This window comes from Pelobates fuscus, chromosome 3, assembly GCF_036172605.1.
Source record: "Pelobates fuscus isolate aPelFus1 chromosome 3, aPelFus1.pri, whole genome shotgun sequence".
Classification (NCBI taxonomy): domain Eukaryota; kingdom Metazoa; phylum Chordata; class Amphibia; order Anura; family Pelobatidae; genus Pelobates; species Pelobates fuscus.
Window position 1 is genome coordinate 322437060 of NC_086319.1, and position 25951 is coordinate 322463010.

Genomic DNA, 25951 nt, shown 5'->3' on the forward strand with positions numbered 1-25951 from the left:
TTGACACTTTTCTGTTCTTTCTTTTAGGATTTAATGAGAATCACTTTCACATGTTCAGTGCTTCCCTATAGAAATTATTGGGAATTGCTTGCACATTCTCACCATTTCACCAGAAATTAAACAAATATGCCAGGGGGTAAAGAGGATGTCATTGGAGAAAGCCAGAGTCTTTAGTTTTGCTGGCTCAAAAACCGTCACCTAGATCAACAACATAGAAGCATTTCACATTTTTGCTTTTTGTTTTTTTGGGATTTTCAGTTTTATTTTCTACATGATTATTTTAATGTAAAAGTAACAGAATATATTCGTTCCTGCTTGTGTTTGTGAGATCACTCATATTGTTATCCCAAGCTTGGGATCAAAGTGACTTCATCCAGTGATAGTTTCAGTAGAGCATTATCTGATGACTCTGGTGACCATTTTCTGTCTCTACCCCATTAAGCAAATGCTTTGTCTTAGAGTATTACTCTCTATAGCAACTATAATCTCATTGAAACTGTTTGTGCAAGCATTACATATCTAAGTTGAAGAGGGTGTGTTCTTTTGCTAGGTGAAGTTTAACTTCATTTGGGGTAGATGCTGGCAACGTAGCTGGTAGCACAGCAGCAAATGTGCCAATTTCAATACTCTAACACACAGATTGTATTAGTATTGCTTACTGGCAATAACTTTAACTTAATTGTGTATACATGTCCTCATCACAATGGGCTCTTTAAAGGCTTGAATGTCTTACACTTTCCTCTCAACTCTACAGACTCTGGATATGTCAGTAGGACATTTCAATTCACTCTATGATCTTTATTGGATTAAAAAGCCATGTGCAGTGTATTCAGATATGTGACAATCCTACATTTTTATCCAATATCGTACTCCGTCTTGGGTTAACTCTAGACCTCTTGTATAGGTTACAGTGTGAGAATATTATAACTGCAGTGATTGTGGTATACTCATCCTGGGGAAGCTATGCATCCCTTGTTATATACGCAAAATGAAATGCATTATGTATTTGACAATAACAGCTCTTGGTGGACACCATTCATAGGAGATCAAATGCTGACAGAAGGTGTTTATATACCAGATTGTGATGTCAGAAATAAAACACTATTAGGAGTCAAGTATGCAATTTCTTTTTGACACAAATACACATTTATAATTTAATTTTGTAATGTAAAATTAAATGTAGGACATAAAGACATGATGTTCATTTTCACAAAATTTTGTTGTGTGTGCCAGGAGGCCCCTCTTATCTTCTCCAAGTCACATTTGAATTAGGACCCTTATTCATGCATTACAACAATCATGGATTTTATATGTGTAATACTTTAGCTCCATGTAACTGCAAAACACTATAGCATCTGTTGGCCAGGGTTGTTTTTGGTAATTTTTCTCTCTCTTCTTTAGTCTTTTTTTATGTTCATTAGTACTTTTGTGTTTTTTTAATATACCTACTCTTTCATACTACAGTGTTTCAGTTTTTGTCCAGGGTCATCTACCATATATACTCGAGTATACGTCGACCTGAATATAAGTCGAGACCCCTAATTTTACCCCAAAAAACAGGGGAAATTATTGACTCGAGTATAAGACTAGGGTGGGAAATGCAGCAGCTACTGGTAAATTTCTAAATAAAATTATATCCCCCAAAAATTATATTAATTGAATATTTATTTACAGTGTGTGTATATAATGAATGCAGTTTGTGTGTATATAATGCAGTGTGTTTGTATGAATGCGGTGTGTGTGTGTATGAATGCAGTGTGTGTAGTGTTTGTGTGTCTGATGCAGAGTGTGTTTGTGTGTCTGATGCAGAGCCTTGGTGGGGGGTGGGCATTTTTATTATTTTTTTTTAAATTATTATTATTTTAAAAAATTTTTTTTATATATTATATTTTATTTTTAAATTATTATTATTTTTAATATTATATTTGAATTAAATTTTATTTAAATTTGTATTTATTTATATTTTTTCGTCCCCCCTCCCTGCTTGTTAGCTGGCCAGGGAGGGGGGCTCTACTTCCCTGGTGGTCCAGTGGCATTGGCAGTTCAGTGGAGGGGGCTGGCAGAGAGCTGTAACTTACCTTCACAGCCGCTCCTGTCAGCTCCCTTCGCTCTCCTCCGGTCGGCTCCCCTATCAGCAAGTCTCGCGGCCGCGCGGAGCGTTGCCACGGTAACCTGTGGCAACGCTCTGACCCCGCGGCTCTCGCGAGACTTGCAGAGGGAGCCGACCGGAGGAGAGAGAAGGGAGCTGACGGGAGCTGCTGTGAAGGCAAGTTACAGCTCTCTGCCAGCCCTCAACAGGACTGCCGGGCTTGTAATGAGCCCGGCGGTCCTGTCTGTATTATGGCAATGTAATTTGCCATAATACAGACACTCACTCGAGTATAAGACGAGTGGGGGTTTTTCAGCACAAAAAATGTGCTGAAGAACTCGTCTTATACTCGAGTATATACGGTAATCCCTTTGCATTATATATACATACAACATTAAAACAGTGAAGTGTGTGTGTGTGTGTGTGTGTGTATATATATAATGCAAAGGGATTGAATAACATTGGTTATATCATTGCGGGAGTTATGCTAGGCAGTAAGTGAACAGTCAGGTCTTGGATTTCATATGTTCGAAGTAGGGGGGAAAAAAAAGGCAAGCAAAAAAATCTGAGTGTATTTGACAAAGGGCCAAATAGTGATGGCTAGACGACTAGGTGAAAGCATCTTCAAATTGGAAAGTCTTGTAGGGTGTTCCCAGTATTCAGTGGTTAGTACCTACCAAAAGTGGAGCATGGAAGGACAACCAGTGAACCACTGTCTGAGCTGAGCATGTTCTAAAGGGATACCTTGGGTTTTGACATTCACGTGGATATTGCTTTGACACGTAACACCTCCCTGTGGCTGATCAGTGTATGTATATATTTTTTTTAAGAATTGTCTATAGCAAGGCTGCGGAGATCCTACTGTTTTGGCAAAGGGACTGTTCTTGAGGTGATCTTGTAGTAGGTGTGATCACCAATGCATCTGTCTTTCCAGGGTTAGTCCTGTTAAGCTTTTATATATTTTGGCATAGAAACATAAAACTTTGCTGAGCTTGCTCGTGCCATGCAAATACTCAACCATATTATAGTTATTTAAAAAAAAAAAAAATGTTTTAAAGTATTTTGGAAACAAAATCAAGCCTAGTATTTACCTTTTGACCCACATAAAATTAATTCACATACTTGTGGATGAAGTGCGAGAAGTAGATTTTAGTTTTGGATGGAAGTACAGAAAGGAAGGAATCTTGAATTCTGGAGTGGGTGTAAAATGGAAAGAGTGATACATGTCTGAGTAGAGAGAATACATTAGTAATACACCAGGTCGGGTTTGATGCTCCCTAACCCTGAGATGGCCTCATGTGGTTTTATTTTCATTTTTAATGTTATAACATAACATCATAAGGGTTGGGTTCCATTAATCCTAGTGCAGCCACCAGTTCCTACATCTGACAGTATGCAGAACATTGGTGGGAGATGCAATCTAGAACAGCAGCAGCAGCTTTTTTTCAACCCCTCTCCCTTTATTGATATGCCAGGAGTGGAGCTATGGAGAATAATCTTACTGTCTCTACCTCCTTCTCCTGACATATGCTTAATGGGAGAAGGAGTAAATTAATTATATCAACTGCCCAGGGTTGTTTTAGCGATTTTTGTTCCCTCTTCTTTAGTCCTTCTTTTTTTTCTTTTAAATGTTCATTAGTACTGATTAGTTTTGCTTAATATGCCTAATCTTTCATACTACAGAAATTCAGATTTTGCCCAGGGTCCTCTTCTCCCTTTGCATCAATGTGCATAATTATAGATCTCTCTGCATGTTTTTTTGTTTGTGTTTTTTTTTTCATTGTAAAGTGTTCTGAATATGAGGCGCTATATAAGAACTGTTAAATATAGTACTTCTTTACAGGATGTAATGACTTTCTAGGTGATGTAGTTCATCTGTTTTCTATGTATAGCAGATAGCTGTTAATTGAACTGCAAATCTCAGAAAACCTTGCTGTACTTACAAAGCACTGCTATAGAAAAAGTAAGCTTAATTTACTTTCTGGTTTGTTGAGAGCTCGTTGCAAATCCTTCCTGACTTGAAATTTTGAAAGAAGAACATGGACGTAAGCATCTTTATTCAATGGTTTTGCTTTTTTTTTTTTTTTTATTGTACATTTTTAGTTGTAACAATAAATTTGACAATTATCATCAGAATCATACATCTTTTTTTTTACTAAGCATTTATGTTCAATACATATTATCAAAAATAATTTGCCTTCCTTGCTTTTTTTTTTTCAATATATCATTCATAAACAATATTGTGAACATATCATTTTCATAAATGGAAATAAGTAAGTTAATAAGGAAAAAGAACAAAAGAAAAGAAAAAGGGAGATGGTCAGAGAGTAATCATATTATACCTTTTGTTTATCAGGACCATTGAATAGTTCTTATTTAGTTCAGTACTGGACCGGGCACAGCTGTCGAAATTCAGAGGAAAATTTCGCTTATATGTTATCTGAGTTTGGCCAAATTAAATGCTTCATTCCATTTTCCCATGCTATTTTCCAAATTTTATTCTTTTGGTTTGCAGCTCGTCTAGCTGTTGTTTCAGATAACCTATTCACCTCAATAAGCTGGACACACTCATCCAGTGTTGGGGCTATGTTATTCCTCCAGTTCCGACTTATAACTGTAAGTGCAGCAATATTTATATGGTATAAAAGATAATTTTGTTATTTTTGGGGGATAATTTTGTATCAAGAGGGTTTCAGGATTATGCGGAATATGTATTCCCGTTATTTTGTGCAGGAAATCTGCCACTTTCTTCCAATAGTTTATTATTTTTGGGAATGCCCACCAAATGTGGAGCATGTCTCCACGTTCTTCCTGGCATCTCCAACATTTGTCAGCTATCTTGAAATTAATTTGATGTAAACGCTTTGGCACTAAGTACCATCTATATAAAATGTTTCTTGATAATTCTATATGATTACTGCATAATGTAATTTTTTTATATGAGGAGAATAGTTTTTGCCAAGTTTTTTCTTCAATCGTGATTTTTTTTTGTGGTAAATTTCTGTTTATTCATGGATTTCAAGTTGTATATGCAGTGTTAAATATGGACACGCAGGTCCGCTAAAATAACTTTTTAGAGTATTTCCTGAACATGAAGTAGGTGCAGAAGAAAAATAACAGTGGTGACGTGCAAGTCACCCAACATCTGTCAGCAATCGTTTCAAGTAGGGCTTGCAGGTCCTACAACATAAGTGAAGGCGGGCCTTGCCCCTTAGCGAGTGGTTGCGAAAGCTATTCAGGGATCTCTATTGTAGCGGGTGTTATCCCTGACCTGCGACTTGGTATTTAGTGAGTCAATCGTGATTTTTAAGTCATGTTGCCAAGCCCGTATAAAGGGTAATTGATAAAAAATTCAGGCCTGCATAAAGCTTTGATATAATTTTCATAGGTGCTGCCTGCTTTGTAAGTATTTTCTCGAGGCTCGTCAGCTGCTGCTCATGTACAGACTTATACACTGGAGTATAATATCTCAATAGCCACATTTTTAAGTGTAAGTACGAGAAATATGCTATATTTGGAAGATTATGGGTTTGTTGAAGTTGTATAAACTCTACAACCTTATTGTCTTGAATCAATTGCTAAACATAATATAAATTATGTGTTTTCCAAAGCCGAAAATTAAAATGTGGTATTATGGAATGGAAAGTAGTGATGGTCATTGCAGGAGAATAAAGATTATGTGTGCAATATTTGTATCTATATGCATTCCAAATATTTAATGCTAAGGCTAGGAAGCATAGGTATCTTTTTTGGCAGAAGATGGTTGGGAAGCCACAGCAAAGAAGAAAAATAACGGCCCTATTGTAACTATTGATTAAAGATTTACCCATTGTGGTGGTTTTCTCAGTATTTGTGCTATTACTAATGAGTTGATATTAGCTGCCAGATAATAATTTTCTATATTCAGTAGACTAATACCTCCATTTGAAAAATGACAATACAAAATAGCAGCAGAAACTCTCACCCTTTTTTAGCCCAAATAAATATATCATCTTGACAGCAGTCATTCGGCCTGACCAAAACATAATTTTGTTTCCCCAATTGGCCAAACGTGTTGTAATATGGGTTTGTAGTTCCATAAAATTTGCTTAATATAGATTATTTACTAAAGCCGTAAGTTTTATCCCCCAAAAAGTTAAATAATCAGTCCTCTAATCAAATTGGAAGGTATGTTTGAAGGGGTTTGTAAAGATATATGTGGTACATTTAAACTCAAAGCATGTGCTTTTGTAACATTTAATTTGTAATAAGAACAGTGGCTATATGTCTCTAAAGTGGAAACAACTGCCGGCAGAGATTCCCTTTCCCATTCATTGTTTTGATGAATTCATATTCTGTGTATATTAGGATGATTTTGAATTAGAATAGCAAGTGATTCTAATGCTAAAATATTTAATGTGGGGGGTAAGGGACATCCCTGTCTAGAGCCGTTGGCTGTATTAAACATTGGTGATGTAAAACTATTATTAATGACCTTTGCTACTTGGTTGCTATACAACACCTTAACTTTGGTGGAAATTGGAATTTTTCTAATACTGCAAGGCGGAAGGGCCAGTGCAACCTATCAAAGGCTTTTTATGTCTAATAATCTGTTGGATTTTTTTTTTTGTTGCAAATATATATATATTTTTTTAATTCTATTTTGTAGGTGCATGTTAACAAATCATGAGGTACATTGACATATATAATGTGTCATATCTGTATGCGAGCTTGGTGGTTATACATAAGTTGGCTAGATGAACTGCACCCATTTTATATTTTTTTGAACAGGTTGTGTTACAAGATCTGTTATTATAACCAGCACATACAGCTAGACTCACATCCCCGAGATAACTTAAACTGTCATGTGATATTCCTCCTTTGAGGTTGAGTCTTGGTGTCTACGCGTTTGTGGTATTTGAAAATAATAGGAAATAAAAATTGAGAACAGAGGGTAAAATCAAGAGGTATGCCAGTTGAAACCTTAGTGCTGCATCTACCAGAGGTCCCAAGGTAGGTAAGTAGGGCATTATAGGCCATTACGTGAGCCCCTTATATGTGTAACCGCTGTGGGCTGGTGCACTTTGAAAACTGTATTGCATAAACAAGGAGCACAACCCCATGAATATATGAAAAAAAGTTTATTACATGGGTCAAAATAATAATCTCTCATACATAGTATCAATGCATAGAAAGGACAGTGAATGCCCAGTAAAGAGTACAATGTAATAACAATAGATTCTTGAGTTACATGTAAGCAAAGTACATAATGCATGAATAATTACATATGGGTGTACTAAATGGTTGTATGAGATGCCAAGTTCAAAAAAACCCCAAAAAAGAAATAAATCCCACCAAAGTAACCACAAAAATAACAATATACCAGACCTAGTGAGAAGAAGGACAAGAGTCAACCAATAGACCAATTCAGTGTCTGCATGCGGTTGCTGCGTGAGCTTGGACACCCTGCTGGTTAGTGTGAGTACTCCACCCCACTCACTTGTTCAGTGATCTGGCGAACCTCCTTCTTCAGGGTGGCAATGTCAGCGTGGAGCATGTTCTGGAGTTCCTGCATCCTTTGCTGGAGATCCTGCTTTGTTGCAAGGTTATTATCCCCTGTTACTCTGATGGCTGGGAGCATGGTGTCGTGCTCACCCTTCGCCTGCTGTGCCGGTGATTGTACTTGCAGTGTTGGCTTTATCAGAGCGGTTATGGCCTCTGTGGCGGCCATCTTGGGTGGTTCCTGACACTGCAGTAGCATTCCGATGTCCGGCTGTTCATTTGATGAGCCCGGCTGCAGCTTTCGCTTCATTGCTGTGGAGGTGTCAGCAGGGGTCCACGCGTTGTCCTTCTCAGTGTAGGGGTCGTAGTACAGCAGAGTGCCTCCGAGGCCGAAGGGAGAGAGGCCCTGCTCTTGCGTTTGGCCTTTCCAGATCTTGGGGGTTGAAAAAAAGGCATCTATCTGCTCCTCTTGGTGCCCCCGTCGGTTTTCGTGCAGAGTCTGCCCAGATGGTGAATACGTTACGAAATTTTCACCACCACCAGGGCCAGGTGATTTCCCAAATGGAAGGGCTTTTATAACATTAAGAATTTCTTCAATTGTAATAGGAGATTGTAAACATGCTTGTTGATCAGTTGGGAGGTCTATTCTGGTGAAAAAATTTGAAATCTCAGTGTCAGTTGGTTGGTGAGTGTGTGCATCATTTTTTAAATTATAAAAGTTCTGTAAAGTATTGTGCTAAATTTTCAATAATATGTTGTGGGTTATAAAACAAAATTTTCTTTGATTGCAAAAGATAGGGTATTTCTGAGGATGCTTGCTGTTTACGTAAACGTGAAGCCAATAATTTTTCAGTTTTATTGCTATGGGCATATCCCCTGGTTTTTAATTTTTTTAAAATATATACCATTTTATTCATATGTAGTTCATTAAGGGATTTGTTTATTTTATCTATTGTTTTTTGTAATGCTGGTGTGGAAGCTAAATATTGTTGTGCAGTTGTATCTCTTAATGCTCGTAAAAGTGTTAGATTTTGAACATCTTGTGTTTTCTTAATCTAGGAAACTTGGTTAATAAAGATACCCCGCACGACTGCCTTATGTGCAAACCATTGTGTAAAAATAGAAGTGTCCAAAGTTGTATTAATATTAAAATATTTTTGTAGCTCTATTTTCACTTTATACCTACATTTTTCATTAGTTAACAAAGTTTCATAAAGTTTTCAGGGTGACGTCCCCTTGTAGGAAACTCCTCAGTGATTGTAAATAGGATTGGGGCATGATCCGACCATGCAATGTCGGCTATGGTGCAATGTGTCACTCTATAATATAGGAGTAGAAATAATTATATGATCGAGATCTGCCTTGGTTGTCAATTTTTGTCTTAAGCATTTCAAATGAGAGAGATTTATGGAGAACAATAGATAAGCCCCTTGCTTTAAATGTATGAGCAGAATGATATTGCATTGGGTAATCCCCAAAGGCAAATGTTGGTACTTTGAGTTTTACAAAGTGCGTTTCTTGGACACATATGACATCGGCTTTAGCTTCAACCCGAAGCATTCTGCTTTTATTAGGGGTATTTTTTGCTATAATCCAGCAGACATGTTTTAACGAATCAAAATACCAATTTACGAACTCAGATTTCCATGTATGAATCATCCCTATTACATCCATCTTTCTTAATTGAAGAATTCATTTTGAGGGGTCTTTTTAACGATATGTCCATATGGGTATACAAATATACTCTCTAGGGGACAAGGGAACGTAGATAAACCTTAGAGTAGGTATTAATTGAAGATTAAATACAATTCTGAGTACCAGTATGAAAGAAAAACAATTAAATAAATAAAGCATATACAAAAGCTCCATATGCGAGCAATTCGTGCAAGATGTATGCACTGTGGGTGAAATAGGACCAGTATGTCCTATTGTAGTAGCATGTCGGGCTCTAATATACTGTATAGAAGGAGATCACATTATTCCTAATGGTTGTATTCATTTTTAACCATATCCTATAACGAATATTTTTATACTGTGCAATATTATTTAACCTTAACTGAAATTACATCATATAAGAAATAAAAGAAACAAATTGAAATAAATGTAAAGTAATAATATAATAATGTAACATTATTTCCTTACCACCAAAAAAAACAAGTAAATATTATCAGTGAATATTTTTTTCCCATCTTAGTATAAACTTATCTCTCTTATTTATTTATTGAGCAGGGCCCTCAACCCCTCTGTTCCTGTGTGTCCAACTTGTCTGGTTACAACTACATATCTGTCCGTCCACCCATTGTAAAGCGCTGCGGAATTTGATGGCGCTATATAAATAACATAATAGTTTACATGTAAATGGTGGCTATATCACCATCATAAGAACACTTGCTTATTTTAATGCATTTATTATATCATTAATTTTCACTAAAAAAAACAAAACAACTTTTTGACTGTTTAGTAGATATACTCCCAAAGAAAATACTCCTATCCTTTATTTTTATTTATTTTTTTGCATACTTCTTGGGAGGTTATAAGAAAACCTAATTTTTCAATAGCTATAGATTTAGTATTTGCAGCTGTAGCAAACCCTTCTTTTTTTCACCTGCATTGATGAGGGTCATAGATATAGATATACGTGGCAGACCAACCAAGTATTTGCACAACTGCCCCGCCAGATTCTTCTCAATGAGCTGTGTTACCGTTATTGATAAGTCTAAAGGCTCAGAACAAGCACCTGTCCCTTTAGCTCCAGAGAGCTAAGCTATGCAGAAAAAAACAACCTCCTGCTGTCTGATAGACAACTGAGAAAGGTATAACCTGGAAGAATCTGCACTTTTGTGAATTGAAAAAAGGGAGTAGGCTTTTAAAATATATATATATATATATATATATATATACACAATTCATTTAATAGTGTAAAAGTAAACAAAACTATTAATGCTGCAGCATAATAGCATTAATATGTGATTACAGGAAAGCAATATTTAATCTATAGCAGAATTTTCTATATTATTTTTATTAGATGAAAAATTAAAAAATAAAGGTTTTCCTCCAAGGAAGAACAAGTTTTATTTGGTTCACTCCTACTTTATGATTGGATATCTCTGTAGCAAGTAAATCATAACTTCTGCCCTTTGCAAACATTGACATCCAGTGAAATCTTCAAGCACATTCTTTAACCAACTAATAGGAAATGTCACTGAGTAATTTAATGTAATTTAATACCTGGCTTTGTATGAGACCTGAGGGATTTTGGACCACCTAACAGCAGACTCTCCAGCCCAATAATGTTGTTGGCTCAATTTTAATGACGGGTTTGTTTGCAAAACACCAAAGTGTAGGGAATTAAAAATTGCTAAACAAAAATTAATAAATACAATAAAAAAAAATCTCTAGTATGGTCGCTTTTGGACAATTTTTATCTAGATTGTGCAATTCAGTTTTTAATTCTTTAATTCAATGTTTCATGAATAAACCCTACCTACACTAAATGTATACACTAAATGTATGCAAAACAGACCAAAAACAATTCATGGTGCGTTTCTTCTAACCTTGTTGTACTTCCGTTTTATGGTCTAAATCTGAAATCTAATGCTACCAAATAAAATTAAAGGATCTGAATTGAATTGTTCTGTCATAAAGTCCACTATTTTGTTTTGGGGTTTGTTATGCTGTTAAAAGTGATAGTAGTGTACTATGTACATCTGCTTTATGGGGGGGAATAGAATATGTGGATGTAAACCACCTCGCAAAAGGAGTAAGCAGTGTAGCAACAAAGCCTATGTTTAAATGAAGGAGTACGTGCGTCAAAAGTGGGAAAAAAAAACATACATGAATGATTTACTACAAAAAGAGGCACTTTGCTACTTATAAAAGCTTTTCATTTGCATTACTTTTTAAATTGAAACTTGAACTATACCAATAGACCTACAAGTGAAATTTACTTACCTTGCCTAAATGGTTGAAATATTTAATGCCGTTATGATGTACGACTGAGATTTTGGGTGAGAAGGGTATTTTGCATCAGTACAGTTGATGAGCATTACAGACACAAACAAGCTAACTCTTTAATCACGCTGTTCTTCGGAATCCAGAAGTTTGGAGTAGGAACGTCATGGAGAAGCTACGGATCGATTGTGGGCTGTTAAACAAGCTGTGCTTGCTATACATTGTCTCAGAGCCCTGTTGTGGTGTATGTTCTTGTCTTCAGTTTCCAAGGCCAGGATGTTAATGCCAATGCTTGTTTTTTTATTTCCTCAGAACTGTTGTCTATGCCAGCTGTAAAACGATTTTCTGTGTCGTTTGCAAAGCATCCGACTAATGGTACGTGCGCTTCTTTGATTTGAAGTGTTGCCTCACACTATTAACCCATTTTTTTTATCTCCTTATTTTTATTCTGTTGCCATCCCAACAACTCCTGTACATGTTGATGTCGTGATGTGGACCTTGCCTCTCCTCTTTTCTCCATCGTTTCTGTTACTTCTCCAAGTGATTTATTTTCTCTTTTATATGCCGTATTGTGTTTTCCTACCACTTCTCATTCATATTCCAATTCCTTGCAGTAGCAGATCTGCCCTGTTCTTACCGGGAATGATAGAACACTTGGTTAAATCAGTAAGCAGAACCTACAAACCATAAACAGGGTTTAGAGAATAGATAATTATTTAACGCAGCGCTGTCAACCCTCTTCCGCCTGAAAAATGGGTATGTCATAATTATATAATCTTATGAAATACTCATTTTGACTGTGTTGGCAGGGACTACTTTGTCTCTGTACATTGTCTATGCCTGACACTTCTACACAGTGCAAAGTTACCATTGTCTAGAAATGTAATTCCCCCCAGCCATCACCAGTCTATGGGATCCTCCGTAGACCTTAATGCTGCACTCTCGCACATGCGCGAGAGTACAGCAGTGAAGAGGACCCACTGGAAGATGGTCACGCCCATGAGAAACAGGCTCAGTTAAGTAGAACTTACCTTTTCCTGCCCCTTCGGCCACCTGATCCCCAGCGGCTATGTCACCGTCTAGGATCTTTGTAAATACTGCAAAGTCCCCAGATGGGACAGTGCCACGTAAAATTGGTTTTGCAAAGTCAACATTTATCAAACCAAGCAATTTGGTTTAACTCATAGTTTCTCTTTAATTTACAAACAATTGCACTACTAAAATATTTTTTTTTAATGATTACCATAAATAGCATTTTTGTTATACCTTCTCCTAAAACAGCTTCCCATGAAATATTATTTACCTTTGAATTTAAAGGTAAACTAGAAGTCATGCGCTTAGTCTCATATAAAAATTAGAATTTCTTGCACTTTAGGTGTCTGGAGTTTTGCCTAAGCAAGTTCTCCAGTAAATGGTATAACACACAATTAGACAGGTATTGGCTTCTGTCCTGCAATTTTTAGGGCTTTTGTTCTCTGTACTTAATTGTCTATTTTTCCATATCTTTCTGTTTTCAGGGGAATATTTCCAAACTAATGTTTGTTTGTTCGTTTGTATATAAAAAAAAAAAAAAAAAAACAACAATCAACATATCTTCTGTTTTTCTTCTTTTTTGTTTTGTCCATTTTATTTATTTCTCTTAATATTTTTATCACACTTTCAGTTTCAGGCGATTTTTTTATATACTAAGTGGATCTGTTTTACATTTCACTGAGCTTTTTTTTTTCTCTCTCATTATAGTATTAAATTAGACGATTATCTGACAGCGCTCCCAGTTTCTCTTCTCTCATCAATTGGTTTGTTCCATTGAGAACACTACTACAAAGCATAGTACACCACATTCCGTGGCTATATACATTTTAATAATCTAGTTTAATGTAGGCATCCCACTGAAATAACAGTTTAGACTTGTGATTGTTTTTTAATTACACTGGTAGTACATTAATGTGTTAAAATGCAATGGTGCCATCAATAAGTGTGTAAACTCACTCTTTGTAAAACATAAAAAATAAATAAAGTTAGCCCTTTAAATAAATAAAATACCAGGGGAAGGCTACTCATGGGGACATAAGTATAGTAAAAATATAACACATTTTATGCCATGAATCGTAATTACTGGTAGGCTGACTTAAATGTATTATAATCTACATTTATATTATATAATATACATTATAATTATTTAAAATTATATATAATATAATTTATTTCTTTGTGCTCTACTCAGGAGACTAAGTCTGAGACTTGGAGGAAGCATGTCAAGTCCAAAATTCACTAAAGGGACACACTAGGCACATTAACCACTACAGCACGCAGTTTGACACTTTGCTCGGTCCCTTGGCCCTTGCGGTCCTTTTTTTAACTCATATTGGCAATTAATAAATTAAGTCCAAACAGGGACAACATTTGTACTGCTAAAGTGGGACCCATTTATATTGCTTAAGCAGGATTGTTTAAAACCAGTTTGACCCCATACCGAGTGACGATGACAGGGGACACCCTGCAATCACATTTCAAACAGCAGATGGCCAGTCAAACTCAACATGGGTAACCTCTAAGATTGGAAGCTTGAGAGGTTTATTCACCATTACAGTTTTTATTACTCTTTAGGAGTAATCATACCTCTCAAGAGCTCCATTGTTAAAATGATTATGAAGGTAGAGACATAAATGAAACATCCTAGCATAGTATACGTTATAAAATAAAAAAAATCTAAACCAGCGACAAAAATGAGTTAATGCCTGTGGCTAACTAAATAAATGGAGACTTAGTCTTTCTTGTTTATTAACTCGATTATGAGTCATGTTTCCTCTTTTTCTTTTGGGAATATGGACGTCAATTTGTATTTTGTTTTCAACTCTCTTTATACATATCATCTTTTTTTTTTTTTTTTCTCATGTCAACATCTTCATTCAGCCTTCCATTTGTGTAGGCATGTTTTTATCTGCCTTTCTCTTCCCGATGGCAACTTGAGTCATGTCTTGATCTTCAGAATTAATATTGACCGTCTGCATGTGTATGCTAGTGCTTGTGCAATTATTATCTGTTAATACTCATGTTTAAAACTGCATGCTGAATGTTAAACAACTAATATTTTGACTAAACACAGACTAACACAATTACTAAGTATTTTTTGAAACCTCCGGTGTTCTAACCGTACCAAACTCAATATACTGGCAAATTATCGTGCCACACCAATATAATAGTTATCTTTAGGTTTTGGTTTATGTAAAGTTATATCTTTGTTCATGAAGCAATGATGGATTTAGGAAATAAACCATTATATTGCAGATATGTTTCTGTACCTGGCATACAAAATACCCATTAATTATAGAAAGTTTTTGTTCTGTGCCTTGTATACAAAGTGGCAAAAGTTTATTCGTGACATGCAAACAGAAAATCACTATGAAATATTTAACAATCCACTGCAAAAAAAACCCTGCATTTTTGGCATAAAATATTTTATCTACAGTCAGTTTGCTAAATCTCTAAGCCTAAGGTGATCTGCAGAGCAAAAAAAAAAACAACTGCATGTTGTCTAGATTGTTAGGGGCTTGGAGAGCCTGTTTTTAAAGTATTTTAATAAAATATATGTAGATATTTTGCTTGCCTATTTTGAATGTAAACATTTCTCAGCTTGCACTAGATCGACATTTCCTGATTATTTACATTTTTTTAATTTTTTTATTTTGTAACTTTTTTTCACTAAATTATAAAACTACTATTAGATGTTAGGACAAGTGTTAGATCTCTGGATGAATCTAACCAGATACATTAATAGACAAATACAAAGGAAATAGAAAGGTAGGCGGGGGAATATGGTGTCCCGCTGCCATTCAATTAAAGAAAAATGACATGAATTGGTTTCCGCATTTGGTGGTGACAATATACAATAGGGTAGAAGCATATGAGTGTGCCATAAGTGCAGAAATATATCAGGAGTTATATGTATAACCGTGGTATATGAAATTAAATCCAGATAACTTGGATTATCAAATGTGCATATGGCAGAAGGCGGTCAACCACGCAATCAAAAAAGAAAAGAAAGAAGAAAAAAAAGAGGGAGAGGAGTCACTATTGAAATTCTTTACTTATGTTGAATTAATTTTAAAGTGACATATTTGCAACTGGAGTCAGTTGGTTCTAGTACTTGCTAGTACAATTTGCTTGGGATACTTAATGTTAAAATGCGTTTAAGGTCAGGTGCTATTGGTGATCCCCAATAGGCTTTGACTTACTAATATGTATAGGTTTTCCCTGCTTCCCCAGCCCTGTGCAGGTGAGGGGGGATTATTGACTGACCGTGCACCTGTAACCAAGTAATAGGAGATCATTTTAGGTCTAGTAAACAGGCAGTATTGGAGTCGGGTACTGCAAAAAATATTGTTTTGATACTTGCAAAAGGAAGTCTGGTGGGAGCACTGGAATAGTGGGAAGTGATTTTGAGTGCACTCGCTCTTCCCAGCCAATTGATATGGGAAAGTTATCATCTGTGCAGGTCAGTTTGCACTCTTAATAGAAGTAGTGGGACGTTCAGGATGTGTAGGGATCTGTGTCCCTAGTAGGACAGGGCTTCATCACACCAGGGGAACAGGAACGAGACTTGAAGAGATTGCGTCAGTATATGTAGAAGCAAAATCCCAGAATTTTGGATTTAGTGTACGGTAATTAATCTTAAGAGAGAAGCCACCTAGCTTTTCAAATTCTGCCAGCACTGATGACAGAGAGATGGACCGGCTCAACAAAGTTAATACTGTAGCAGATCATCGTATCAATACTGTATGCTGCTATCTTTTGTTGCTTCCCCTTCAACTCAATGCCCACTACCCCTGTATTTGACTTTATCGCATTTATGAATGGTTCCAGGTTGAGTAACATTTCAAATAGGAAAAGCATGAGACAGGAATCCATTTACTGTGTCCCTCCTCCCGCCATGGAGGAGTACAGTGAGTCAATCCAGGCAAGCATGTGTATGCCTAGCGCAATTGCCCCATTAATGGACATGTTGCGTTAGTCTATCACCTCCTCAGTAGGATTCAGAGTGAATGTGGTTGCCCAAGTGAATCTTACTGGTGTTGGTTTTCTGTCTTTGGTCTCTAACATTTTACAGTTTTTTGGGCAAACTCGTAAAAAGGACCTTTAAGTGTCAATTGAACCCAAAGATTTAAGAGGTAATTCTGTTCAGAGCAATGGGAAGTCAGGCGTAGGAAGTTTGCCTAGCCAGATTTCCTTTGTGAGCAGCTTTAAGAGTAGCTATTTGGTTCAGTAGTGAGAGGATCCTCTTGTTGCATTGTTTTGTACAGGCAGAGGTGAGCTTCTTAAACTGTCTGCAAATCGCACACTTGTAGGCCTTCCAAATTACTGGAGGAGGGGGTGTTGGTCAGTACATTTTTCTGGAAGTACTGGGTTAGGCAAGTTTTTATGTCTGCTGCAAGTAAATGGTCGTCTATAAGAAATTCATTCAGTTTGCCAATTAAAAGCCTTTCAAGCTCCTTGCTTTTACAGTAAGACAAGTGAGGGCAACAGCCATTTGTGCGCTTAAAAGGGGTGAAGAGAGGAAGAAGATTAGGGATAAAGAGATGCTCCCCAATTTGCCCCGCCTCCAATGTATTAAGCCCAGCCGGGGAGCAAGAGCAGAGGAGCTATCCTTCCCCTGGTTGTACCCTGACAAGGGCCCCACAAACTGTCACCCATCGCCTCGTCCCATTAGTATATAGAGTACCTCCCTCATTCCTCCTTTACCATATGCGTAGTGCAGAACTGAAAATCGTAAAAAAATTAAGAAAACAAAATAAGAATTCACGGTCTCTTTTATGGATTGGTTATGCATCCGAGATCACGGGTAAGGGGCTGTGAAAGACAGGGATCCCATCCTTTCCTACCCAGTGAGCTATTAGAGCCCAAGCGATAGTCTCTATCCTCCCTGATCCCATCTCAACCCACCATCCCATATTGCAAACACAGGGTTCAGAACAAGGCTTGATGTAAATCTACAGGAAGATCCATTAATGTGTCCTCCCACGTCTTCCCCCTCCCATCTGAACACAGATTTAAAGAACAACAATATGTAAGTGTATCCAATAATAGTGATTGAAGTTCCAGGCTAACACATAGTATGTCAAACAATTACAGGATTTACACTGTCAATTCGAAAACCGTTCCCGGATGTCACCATATCCGTCTGTTGGCAAACTCACGAATAGAACATGAAGAAGTAGCAGCTTAAGGTTGCTGTGTAGAGGTCAGGGAGCCTCTATAGACATTTCACTGCAATAATATTAGGACAAAAGTGTGTGTGACGGGGAGGTGGTTTCTCCTCTTCCCTTGTGTCTTTCTTTTTTTCAGATTTTTCCCTTTTATTATTTATTTTGTGCAAAACAAACTATTACAGTCCTCTTACGCAAGTCAGGTGTGTTGGTCCATCAGTAGTAAGAGTTAAAATAAAATAAAAAAGGAACATTTTGTCTTGCCGTGTGTGCCAGGTTAGGGCACATAATCATAATCTAAGGGAGCCTGGTGACCTCATCTGAGTGTTGAGTGTGTCTGGAGTTCCACTATTCCTCTGGTAATATAGGGCGATTCACCTGTAGTGGGGTGTCTTGGCAAGATAGGTAACTGCGTCTGCAATAGAAAATGTTGCTGGTGTTTTTTTTTTATTATATATACACTTTGATAATTGAGTAGCTTGACTTAGAAAGTCACATGATATTCTCTGCAGAGTAATTTATGATTTTAGGTAAATTATTGATGTAAGTTTATGTTTAAGATTTTTGTTTCCTTTTTTTTTTTTTTTTTTTTTTTTTTTTTAAACTGGTTTTCTGGCCACTGTTTTGTAAAAGACTATTTTCCGTTTGTCAGTTCCCAAGAAATCAAGGTTTTGTTCCTTGACTCGAGTGACAGCTCAATAAAAAGTGAGAAATTGTAAGGGACAAGTAGAACACTTTAAGGAAGACATTGACAACTCAATACAAAGTGAATAATTGCATAAGACAATGAGAAAGCTGCAGGGAAAGGCAATATATGAGGCCAATATTGATTTATAGCCTTTCTTGCTGTTTGAAACTGGAAACTGGTTCTATTTGGTATTGAGAAATATTTAAGAAGCAGAATTTATGTATTTATTGGAAACCAGGCACTTGATTTCTGTCCTTTGTCATTTGCGTAATTTTTTTATTGCAGCACATCAGCAGATTCTGCAGTGCTGTACAAGGGGTCAACAAATTGGTTGTGGAAACACATATTTTTTTATATTGTTTGATTTTTCTTTTTTTACCGCATTTCTCATTGAAATGTTTAGTCACTGTGTTTGCTGTCTCTGAAGTCACTGGTTAAAAGAACGAATGTTCCATTAGAGGGCACGCATTCACATGTATTGGGAGTGCCATGGACATGCTACAATACAGTCCCTATGACAGCTGTTTACAGCATTCGACTTGCGTATTCAGTTATCGTTCCACAGAGAATCATGATTATAGTGCTGTAACTTAGAAAGTAACTGGCTAATATATAAGATTGCACACAAGAGAAAACCATGGACATGAATCAAAACTAGACTTGACAGTTTATTTAACTTCTTATATTCTTAAATAATGTAATGTCAGAATTGGTAAATGTTTGTATCTTATAAATACCCTGCCTCTATGTGCACTACTTAAGTTTGCAAACGTTCATTTTCTTTTTGTTTGTTTTCTTCTATATTATCATCCACTAATTACATATTACATATTTATTTGATCCATCTGTCACCTGTGCCAAGCACCACCTGCGTTGTCGAAGGAAATTACATTAAAGATGTAATAATAGATCTGTGTGTATACTCTATTTATATGCATTATGTGATAACCAGATTTTTGGTTATAAGATCAGAGAAAGGTGACCCTCTTAGAGATATTATCATCAACTTGCTTGCTTTATAAAAAGAAATCTAAATGTACATCGTAACCTAGGTGGACATGACTGAAGTCCATTGAGTTAAAGCTCCAGCCTTATATTTTTATGTGGTTGTTTTTTTGTTTTGTTTTTTAAAGAATGCAAAAAAAAAAAAAAAAAAACAGTTTGAAGATGTGACCATGTATGCCACAAAAAGGCAGCAAATATGTGTTAACTTTGCAATAATATGTTTGCTGTATCTACTAAACTGTACTCTTTTACTCTGCATGTTTAAAACTAAAAAAAACCCAATGGTGACTGAGGCGGGCAGGGAAAGGCAAGTTATACTTACCTGCACCTGGCAATCGTGGATGCTGCCATCTTCTTTTTGGCTCTTCAGCTGAGGGCTTAAGTAAAGTGTAGGAAATATACAACTTTTTCCCTTTTTTTTTTTATATGTTTTGACTGGGTTGAGATTTCAGTGAAATTCCAAAACAGTCAATAATGTGAGTATTTTATCTTTATGAAAAACTAATTTTGGATGGGAAAGTGACAAAGACCATTTTAAAATGTCAGACAAGAAATTACAGACCTGCTACCTTGAAAGGTGCTATTTTGTAATATTTTAAAAAACTGAAGAATGCAATTTGACTTAAATTACATTATAACATTGTCTCTTTCTTTGTGCATGTGAGCAACAGTATAAACCATGTGTTTGCAGTAAATTGATTAATTTGGCTTAAAGAAGACGATGGCTGGCCCTGTAATCTCAATCAGGATTAGAAGCTAGACCCCTTTTAATGTTATTTATATAACTTTTTAGTCTGTTGGCCACATGATCTGCTACAGAGGTAGTTGAGATTGACCCTGTGCTATATGAATGTTGTCTTGCAATATACACCTCCCCCTTGTAAACCTATAGGTGTGGTGCCTACAGGACTATTATAGTCCTAGACTACTTTACTAATCTGTGACTAGAGTGTTGTGTAATAAAATGCTATATGTCTGCCCTATTTTAACACAAACCCACAGGGTAACACTCTAGAAGAGTTACAGAGACAATGCTGTACAAGGTAAGTTGGGGAGAGGATTTAAAGGGACACTATAGTAGAAAATGGGTTACACTAGGGTAAGAAAAGGAGGAAGATTATTTAATTGTGGGGCTTATAGAGCTGCAAGACAAAGGGGGTTGAGGCATGGGGGGAGGGGGTGACTGCACAAATATATACCAAGCAATAAACTACAAGCTCAATAATAGAGATAGAATTCGCTTCATAGGAGGCTGGGCTGTCAATATAAATAATGTTATTACAAATGGTCTGAAAGATTTGTAAGCAAAGCAGGTAATATGAATTTTAATAGTATCGATGGCGAAATGTCCTTGCATTTTTGTTTGTTATAAATGTCATTGTTTAAATTGATCCATCTCAGAGGAGAAGGCTCTATTTGGCACAGAAATATTCTGTAGTAAAAAATAAAAAATTCTTAGAAAGTGACAGTTCCTTATTTCCTTGCCTGAGCAAATGCTGAGGTGAGTAGTGCAGGGGGTAAATGCACCCAATGTTGCACTTCCAAATTCAGGCACAATCATTAACCCTTGGTACTCTGACGGTGCTCATGCAAGCTCAGGCATCCACAGAGAAAATCCATACAAAAGCATCCGTGTTAAGGCATTTCTTCCACTATGATTGTTAAATTAATTTGGCTTTTGCTGTACAAACATCTAGGCATTCCATTTAAATTAGATGGTAAATAGAAGCAAGATTTATTTTCTTAATTTTTAGAAATGCACATACCAAAGCAAACTTTTAGTTGTACATGAGACAGGATCGCCTTAAGAATTTTTAATGTCATATTTGTGCTTTCTTTGCAACTTTTAGCCATTTTTTTTAGTAATGGGGCAAACAGCTTTACAATGCCCTCTTACCTGGTCCTGCCAGATGCATAGGTTTCCATGATGGTTCCTGCCAGGCCCCTAGAGTTCCACGAGGATGCCCATCCTTCTGCTCATTTATTGGTTGAGAACACCAGCTGACTGCATCCAGCCAATAAATAAGTGTATGTGCACTCCACTGCCGAAATAAAAAACAGAATCACTGTTTAGTAGATATACCCCAATGAAAACGTGCATGCATTTAATTATGCATTTTGTCACTGGGTGTATACCTAGAAACCACATGCAAGAGCTGCAGTTCTCTTTTCTGAAGCCTTTGTAAGCCCTCCCCTTCTGACCCAGCCCTGTCTTTCTGGGGCTGTCCAATCACAGACTTCCCAATGCAGCTCAATGAGAACTCTTTGCACGGGAATTGCTCTGGGCAATTGAGCTTTGCTCCACTGAACTAGCCAAACCAGGAAGTAACAGAACCAGTTGTCTGATTTGACGGCCGTGGGAGTGTAACAAGGTGCCAATTTTATTGCAATCTGCATTTTTTTGTAAAATGAAAAAAAAGAGTACACAGTCTTTACACATTAAGCACTTCGGCAAGCTAAAGTGCTTTAAGTGACCGGAGTGTCCATTTAAATATGCACAGAATTGATAGAGCTTTTGTTCCAGGATAGCTAATGATACCCTAATGACACTCTCAGAGTTGGAGTTACACCTCCGACAGCAAAGGGGTTTAACTCAGATTATATAAAATGACAAATGTTTTGCTTTACGAGCTTTCAGCGTATCTGATACCATATTTACTTATAGTCGTCAGGCAGTCTGAAATAGCATTTGTTTCCCTTTCCCATCATCCTCCCCTGTACATTGTAGCTTAAAATCATAGTTTTCTCAGTTGATATTCTGTTTTATTCCGTGAATGGTCACTTCCTTTGGTGAAATGAGCATTGTGAACAGTGGTTTTATTTGGTGTTAACTTGGTTTAATACCGTGTTGCATGGATATAGAACGTTAGAAGCACACAATACATATCTGGAAATGATCAGCTGAAAGAAACATGATTTTGCTTTAATAGCTAGATTCCCCCGTAAAGGTCTGCAATCCATAATGACTTGTGCATCATCTAGATTTTGATTAAATTAGTGCTTTGTATATTTTGTGTTAATTGTATCTATTTGTGTTTTTGTTTAGTGTTGTTTCTGTATGTGTGAGTTATACTAAATCAGAAATGTTGATGTGTCTAAGATTTTGTGTATAAATACAAACTTTGTCGGGAAGACCAAAGAATGCTACTGCTTTCATGTCACTGAAATGTCTTACATTGTTATGTATGTTTGAGACCTGACTTAGCATCATGGGAACAAAGATGGATTGTGACAAATGTTGGTAAAATCAAGAGAATCAAGCAGTGTGGCTGTAACCTTCCTTGCTTCCTTTAGGGATTGAGTTATTTAATTACACACATTACTTTGGGACCACGTTGGCTGGTCGAACAATTTTAGTTCTTCTAAAATAGAGGGACATATGTTGCATGTTTTTTTTTTCGGGGGGAGGAGGGATAGTTTGTTTGTGTGTGTGCATTCTGTAAAGACAACATGTTTCTCGCATTTAAAGAGACTCTTTATGTCAAAGTGAACACATTGCAAGTTGCTATGTTTCCTTAATCATTTACATATTTCTAGTGTCCTGGTAGCGTTTTCTATTTTTCCACTTGTAGCATGGTTTGCAAGGCTCACTTCTCTGGAATATTTCTCTTTATTATCGTTTTTTTATTTTATTTTTTTGGTTTTCTTTCATTCGTGTCTTGCTCCATTTTGCCATCCTCACGCTTATCTTTTTCCTTGTTGCTTGTTACGGAACATTTACTTTAGAATGCCTGGAAGAAAAGGAGGTCGCCCAACTGCTGCGACGCTTTTCCTCTGAGTACCCTCAGACTAGCAACGTCTGCCTGGATGGGGCTATGGCCCACCACCTGCGCCAATGCTACTATCACCTCCGTCTCTTCAGGAACTGGCTGATATCGGGCCAGGATGATTTGGATTTGGATTGCTTCTACGGTACTGCACGCTTGCAGCTGTACCTTATGCTGTGGTGGCCGAGACAGTTAGGTTGTCTGCTTTATGGAATGCAAAGAGCGCTGAAAAACTATACCCCCCCAAAGTACAAAATCAACATTATCTGTGTCCGTCTAGCCATTAACTTTCCTTCATTGTCCCTGTTTCCCTTCCATGCACTTTGCTGAGCTTCTGTGCATTATGTTGTTGCATTGAGTTATGTATGGCTGTTTAAAAGCTGCGTCTGCCGGGTTGCTGTATATTTGTACTGAAGCAAAGTAATTGGCATTCAGTGTAGAGTTTTCTTTGAGTTTTATTTTTGTGTTCTAAAAGCATTTTGCTAACTAAAACAGTTTAAAGCACGCAAATATTGGCCTTTACAATTTGAAAACTCACCTGGAATCAAATTCTTTTTTTTTTTTTTTTTTTTTTTTTTTTGTGTGTGTGTGGAGATACTAGCATAACTCTGTATAAACAACATTAACATGGTCTGAGACCATTTCAATTTATTTTCCTTTTCAATTTACTGTTACTATAACTTTTACATACAGGAAACCTATAGAGAGAGTATGCATAAAACAAATCATTCTCTGATTAAATAGACCTTTAATATGGATGTAAAAAACAAAAGAGGGGAAAGTGGAGAAACCCATGAGTCAAAATGACAATGTTAAAGGGAATCTGAAGGCACTGTAACTGCTTCATGTCATTGAAGTAGTCATAGTGTCTGGAATGCCCTGGCGCAGTTCTTCCATTCAGCATCAAGCTGCTTTTAATTTTTTAATTCAACAAGAGACTTCAGCAGCCCATCCAGCAGCAGTTGGCGGGTATGACTTGCTATGAGCATCAGCTGACAGCTTTCAACCTATCAGAATACCCATTGCTGATATGTATCTCTCCCTTACCTTTGTAGGGGCCAGGTAGTGGGTAGCCAATTCACTGTGATGAAATGGTTATAGTGCTTACAGTGTCCCTTAAATGATTTCTATACCAGTGAGTATCACTGCAGCACAAAGGTGGCAATTGCCATGACAAGATAACATACCTTCCAACATTTGGGGGGGGAGGGGGAGATCAGGATGGAATGGGTGGGCCCTCAGAAGCCGGCACTAGTGACGCAAGCCATGTCACTAGCGATGCCTATAATGGGCATGGTCAAGCCCATCCAAAAAGGAGGTGTGCAGATAACCTGGCCAGCCTTCAAGATCATGATGTTGCTGAAGTGCTTCCTGCATGTGCTGCCTGGGAACACTTGCCTTGTGTGCCCAGATGCTGGACACCACAGGAATAATAAAAGAAAGGTTCCCGAAATCGGGACTGTCATGTCCTGACTGTTGATCTCTGACTTCCCGAGATACACAGGGAGCGCAATAGGCAGACAGCCAGGATATAGATTGGCAATCATGTTGGTATATTCCTAATGGATTATCAACCAGGTAGCAACCTGGCCACTGGTAAGTAATGTTAAAATTCTTGGGAAGTGACCGTTTCCATTTAAGAGAACAGAAAATATAAATGAAATGGATTTGTTTTTCCGATACTGCTATTTCTCTCTCTTCTCCACTTGACAGTTTTGGTGCCATGTGTTACTTGGCATCATTTATTGGAGGTGGTGTGGGGAAGTTGGTTTGCTTGACATGGAACACTTTTGATTACATTCTGTATTCCATATTCCTCTTCATGAAATTGCACTCATTCTGTTAGTGACTACACATAGAAATAACTTGTTCTATATAAAAGTGGCGGAACTAATGTAGAGATGGCCCCGGTGCAGGAAATATTTGGTGGCCCTCTCTAGCTGTTACCATTGTAATGCAGTGGTGCATTTGTGTGTAGTGTTTGTGTTTGAATGCAGGGGTGTGTGTGTGTGTTTGTATTTAGTGTAGGCTTTTAAATACAGATGTGCTTTTGTGTGTAGAGTTGGTGTTTCGGAGGTTTAATACAGGTGTGTGTATGTAATGTTTGTGCATGCAGGGCTGTGTTTGAATGTAGTGTTGTCTTTTGAACATGAATGTGCATTGTTGTATAGTATTGGTATAGTATGAGTGAAGGGGTGTCTTTGTATATAATTTTGGGGTTTAATTCAGAGGTGTGTCTGTATGTAATGTTTGTGTTTGATGGAATGTATGCATATACATATTAACACAGATATAAATACACATTAACACACATATAAATGCATATAAACACACTGACACATGTGCACACACCTTGACACAGATAAACACTCTGACACAAACACACTAATGCACAGATAAACCCACTGGCACATACACACATACATATACTGGAACATCGATACATACACTTGCACCCACATATACACACATTTTGACATACACACAGATATACACACACTGACACATCCACACATACAGATAAATACTTACACACACTGACACAGGTATGTACACACACTCAGATACACACAGACACATAGGTACACATGCAAGAGTGTTTTTGCAAGCAGTGTTGGCATTGGGAGGCAGGGGTGTATTTGTGTGTAGTGTTGGCATTGAAATGCTGGGGTGTATGCATTGCCACACTCGTATACACACACTGACGCAAATATGCACACACACTCAGATACACAGGCACACATGCATACAGACACAAACACATGTA

At 37.1% G+C, this 25951-nt stretch overlaps 1 protein-coding gene across 3 annotated transcripts in view; it reads left to right on the forward strand.

Annotated features, from left to right (window-relative positions):
* The window catches only part of PPIP5K1 (diphosphoinositol pentakisphosphate kinase 1), a 93874-nt gene that overhangs the window by 53241 nt on the left and 14682 nt on the right, over window positions 1-25951 (forward strand). For 2 of the 3 annotated variants that reach the window (XM_063448959.1, XM_063448960.1), the window contains exon 22: window positions 23144-23329. In XM_063448959.1, the coding sequence (XP_063305029.1) occupies window positions 23144-23329 (186 nt within the window). Of the gene's footprint in view, window positions 1-11833; window positions 11897-23143; window positions 23330-25951 lie in introns of all 3 variants that reach the window. The other variant, XM_063448961.1, reaches the window with a different exon arrangement.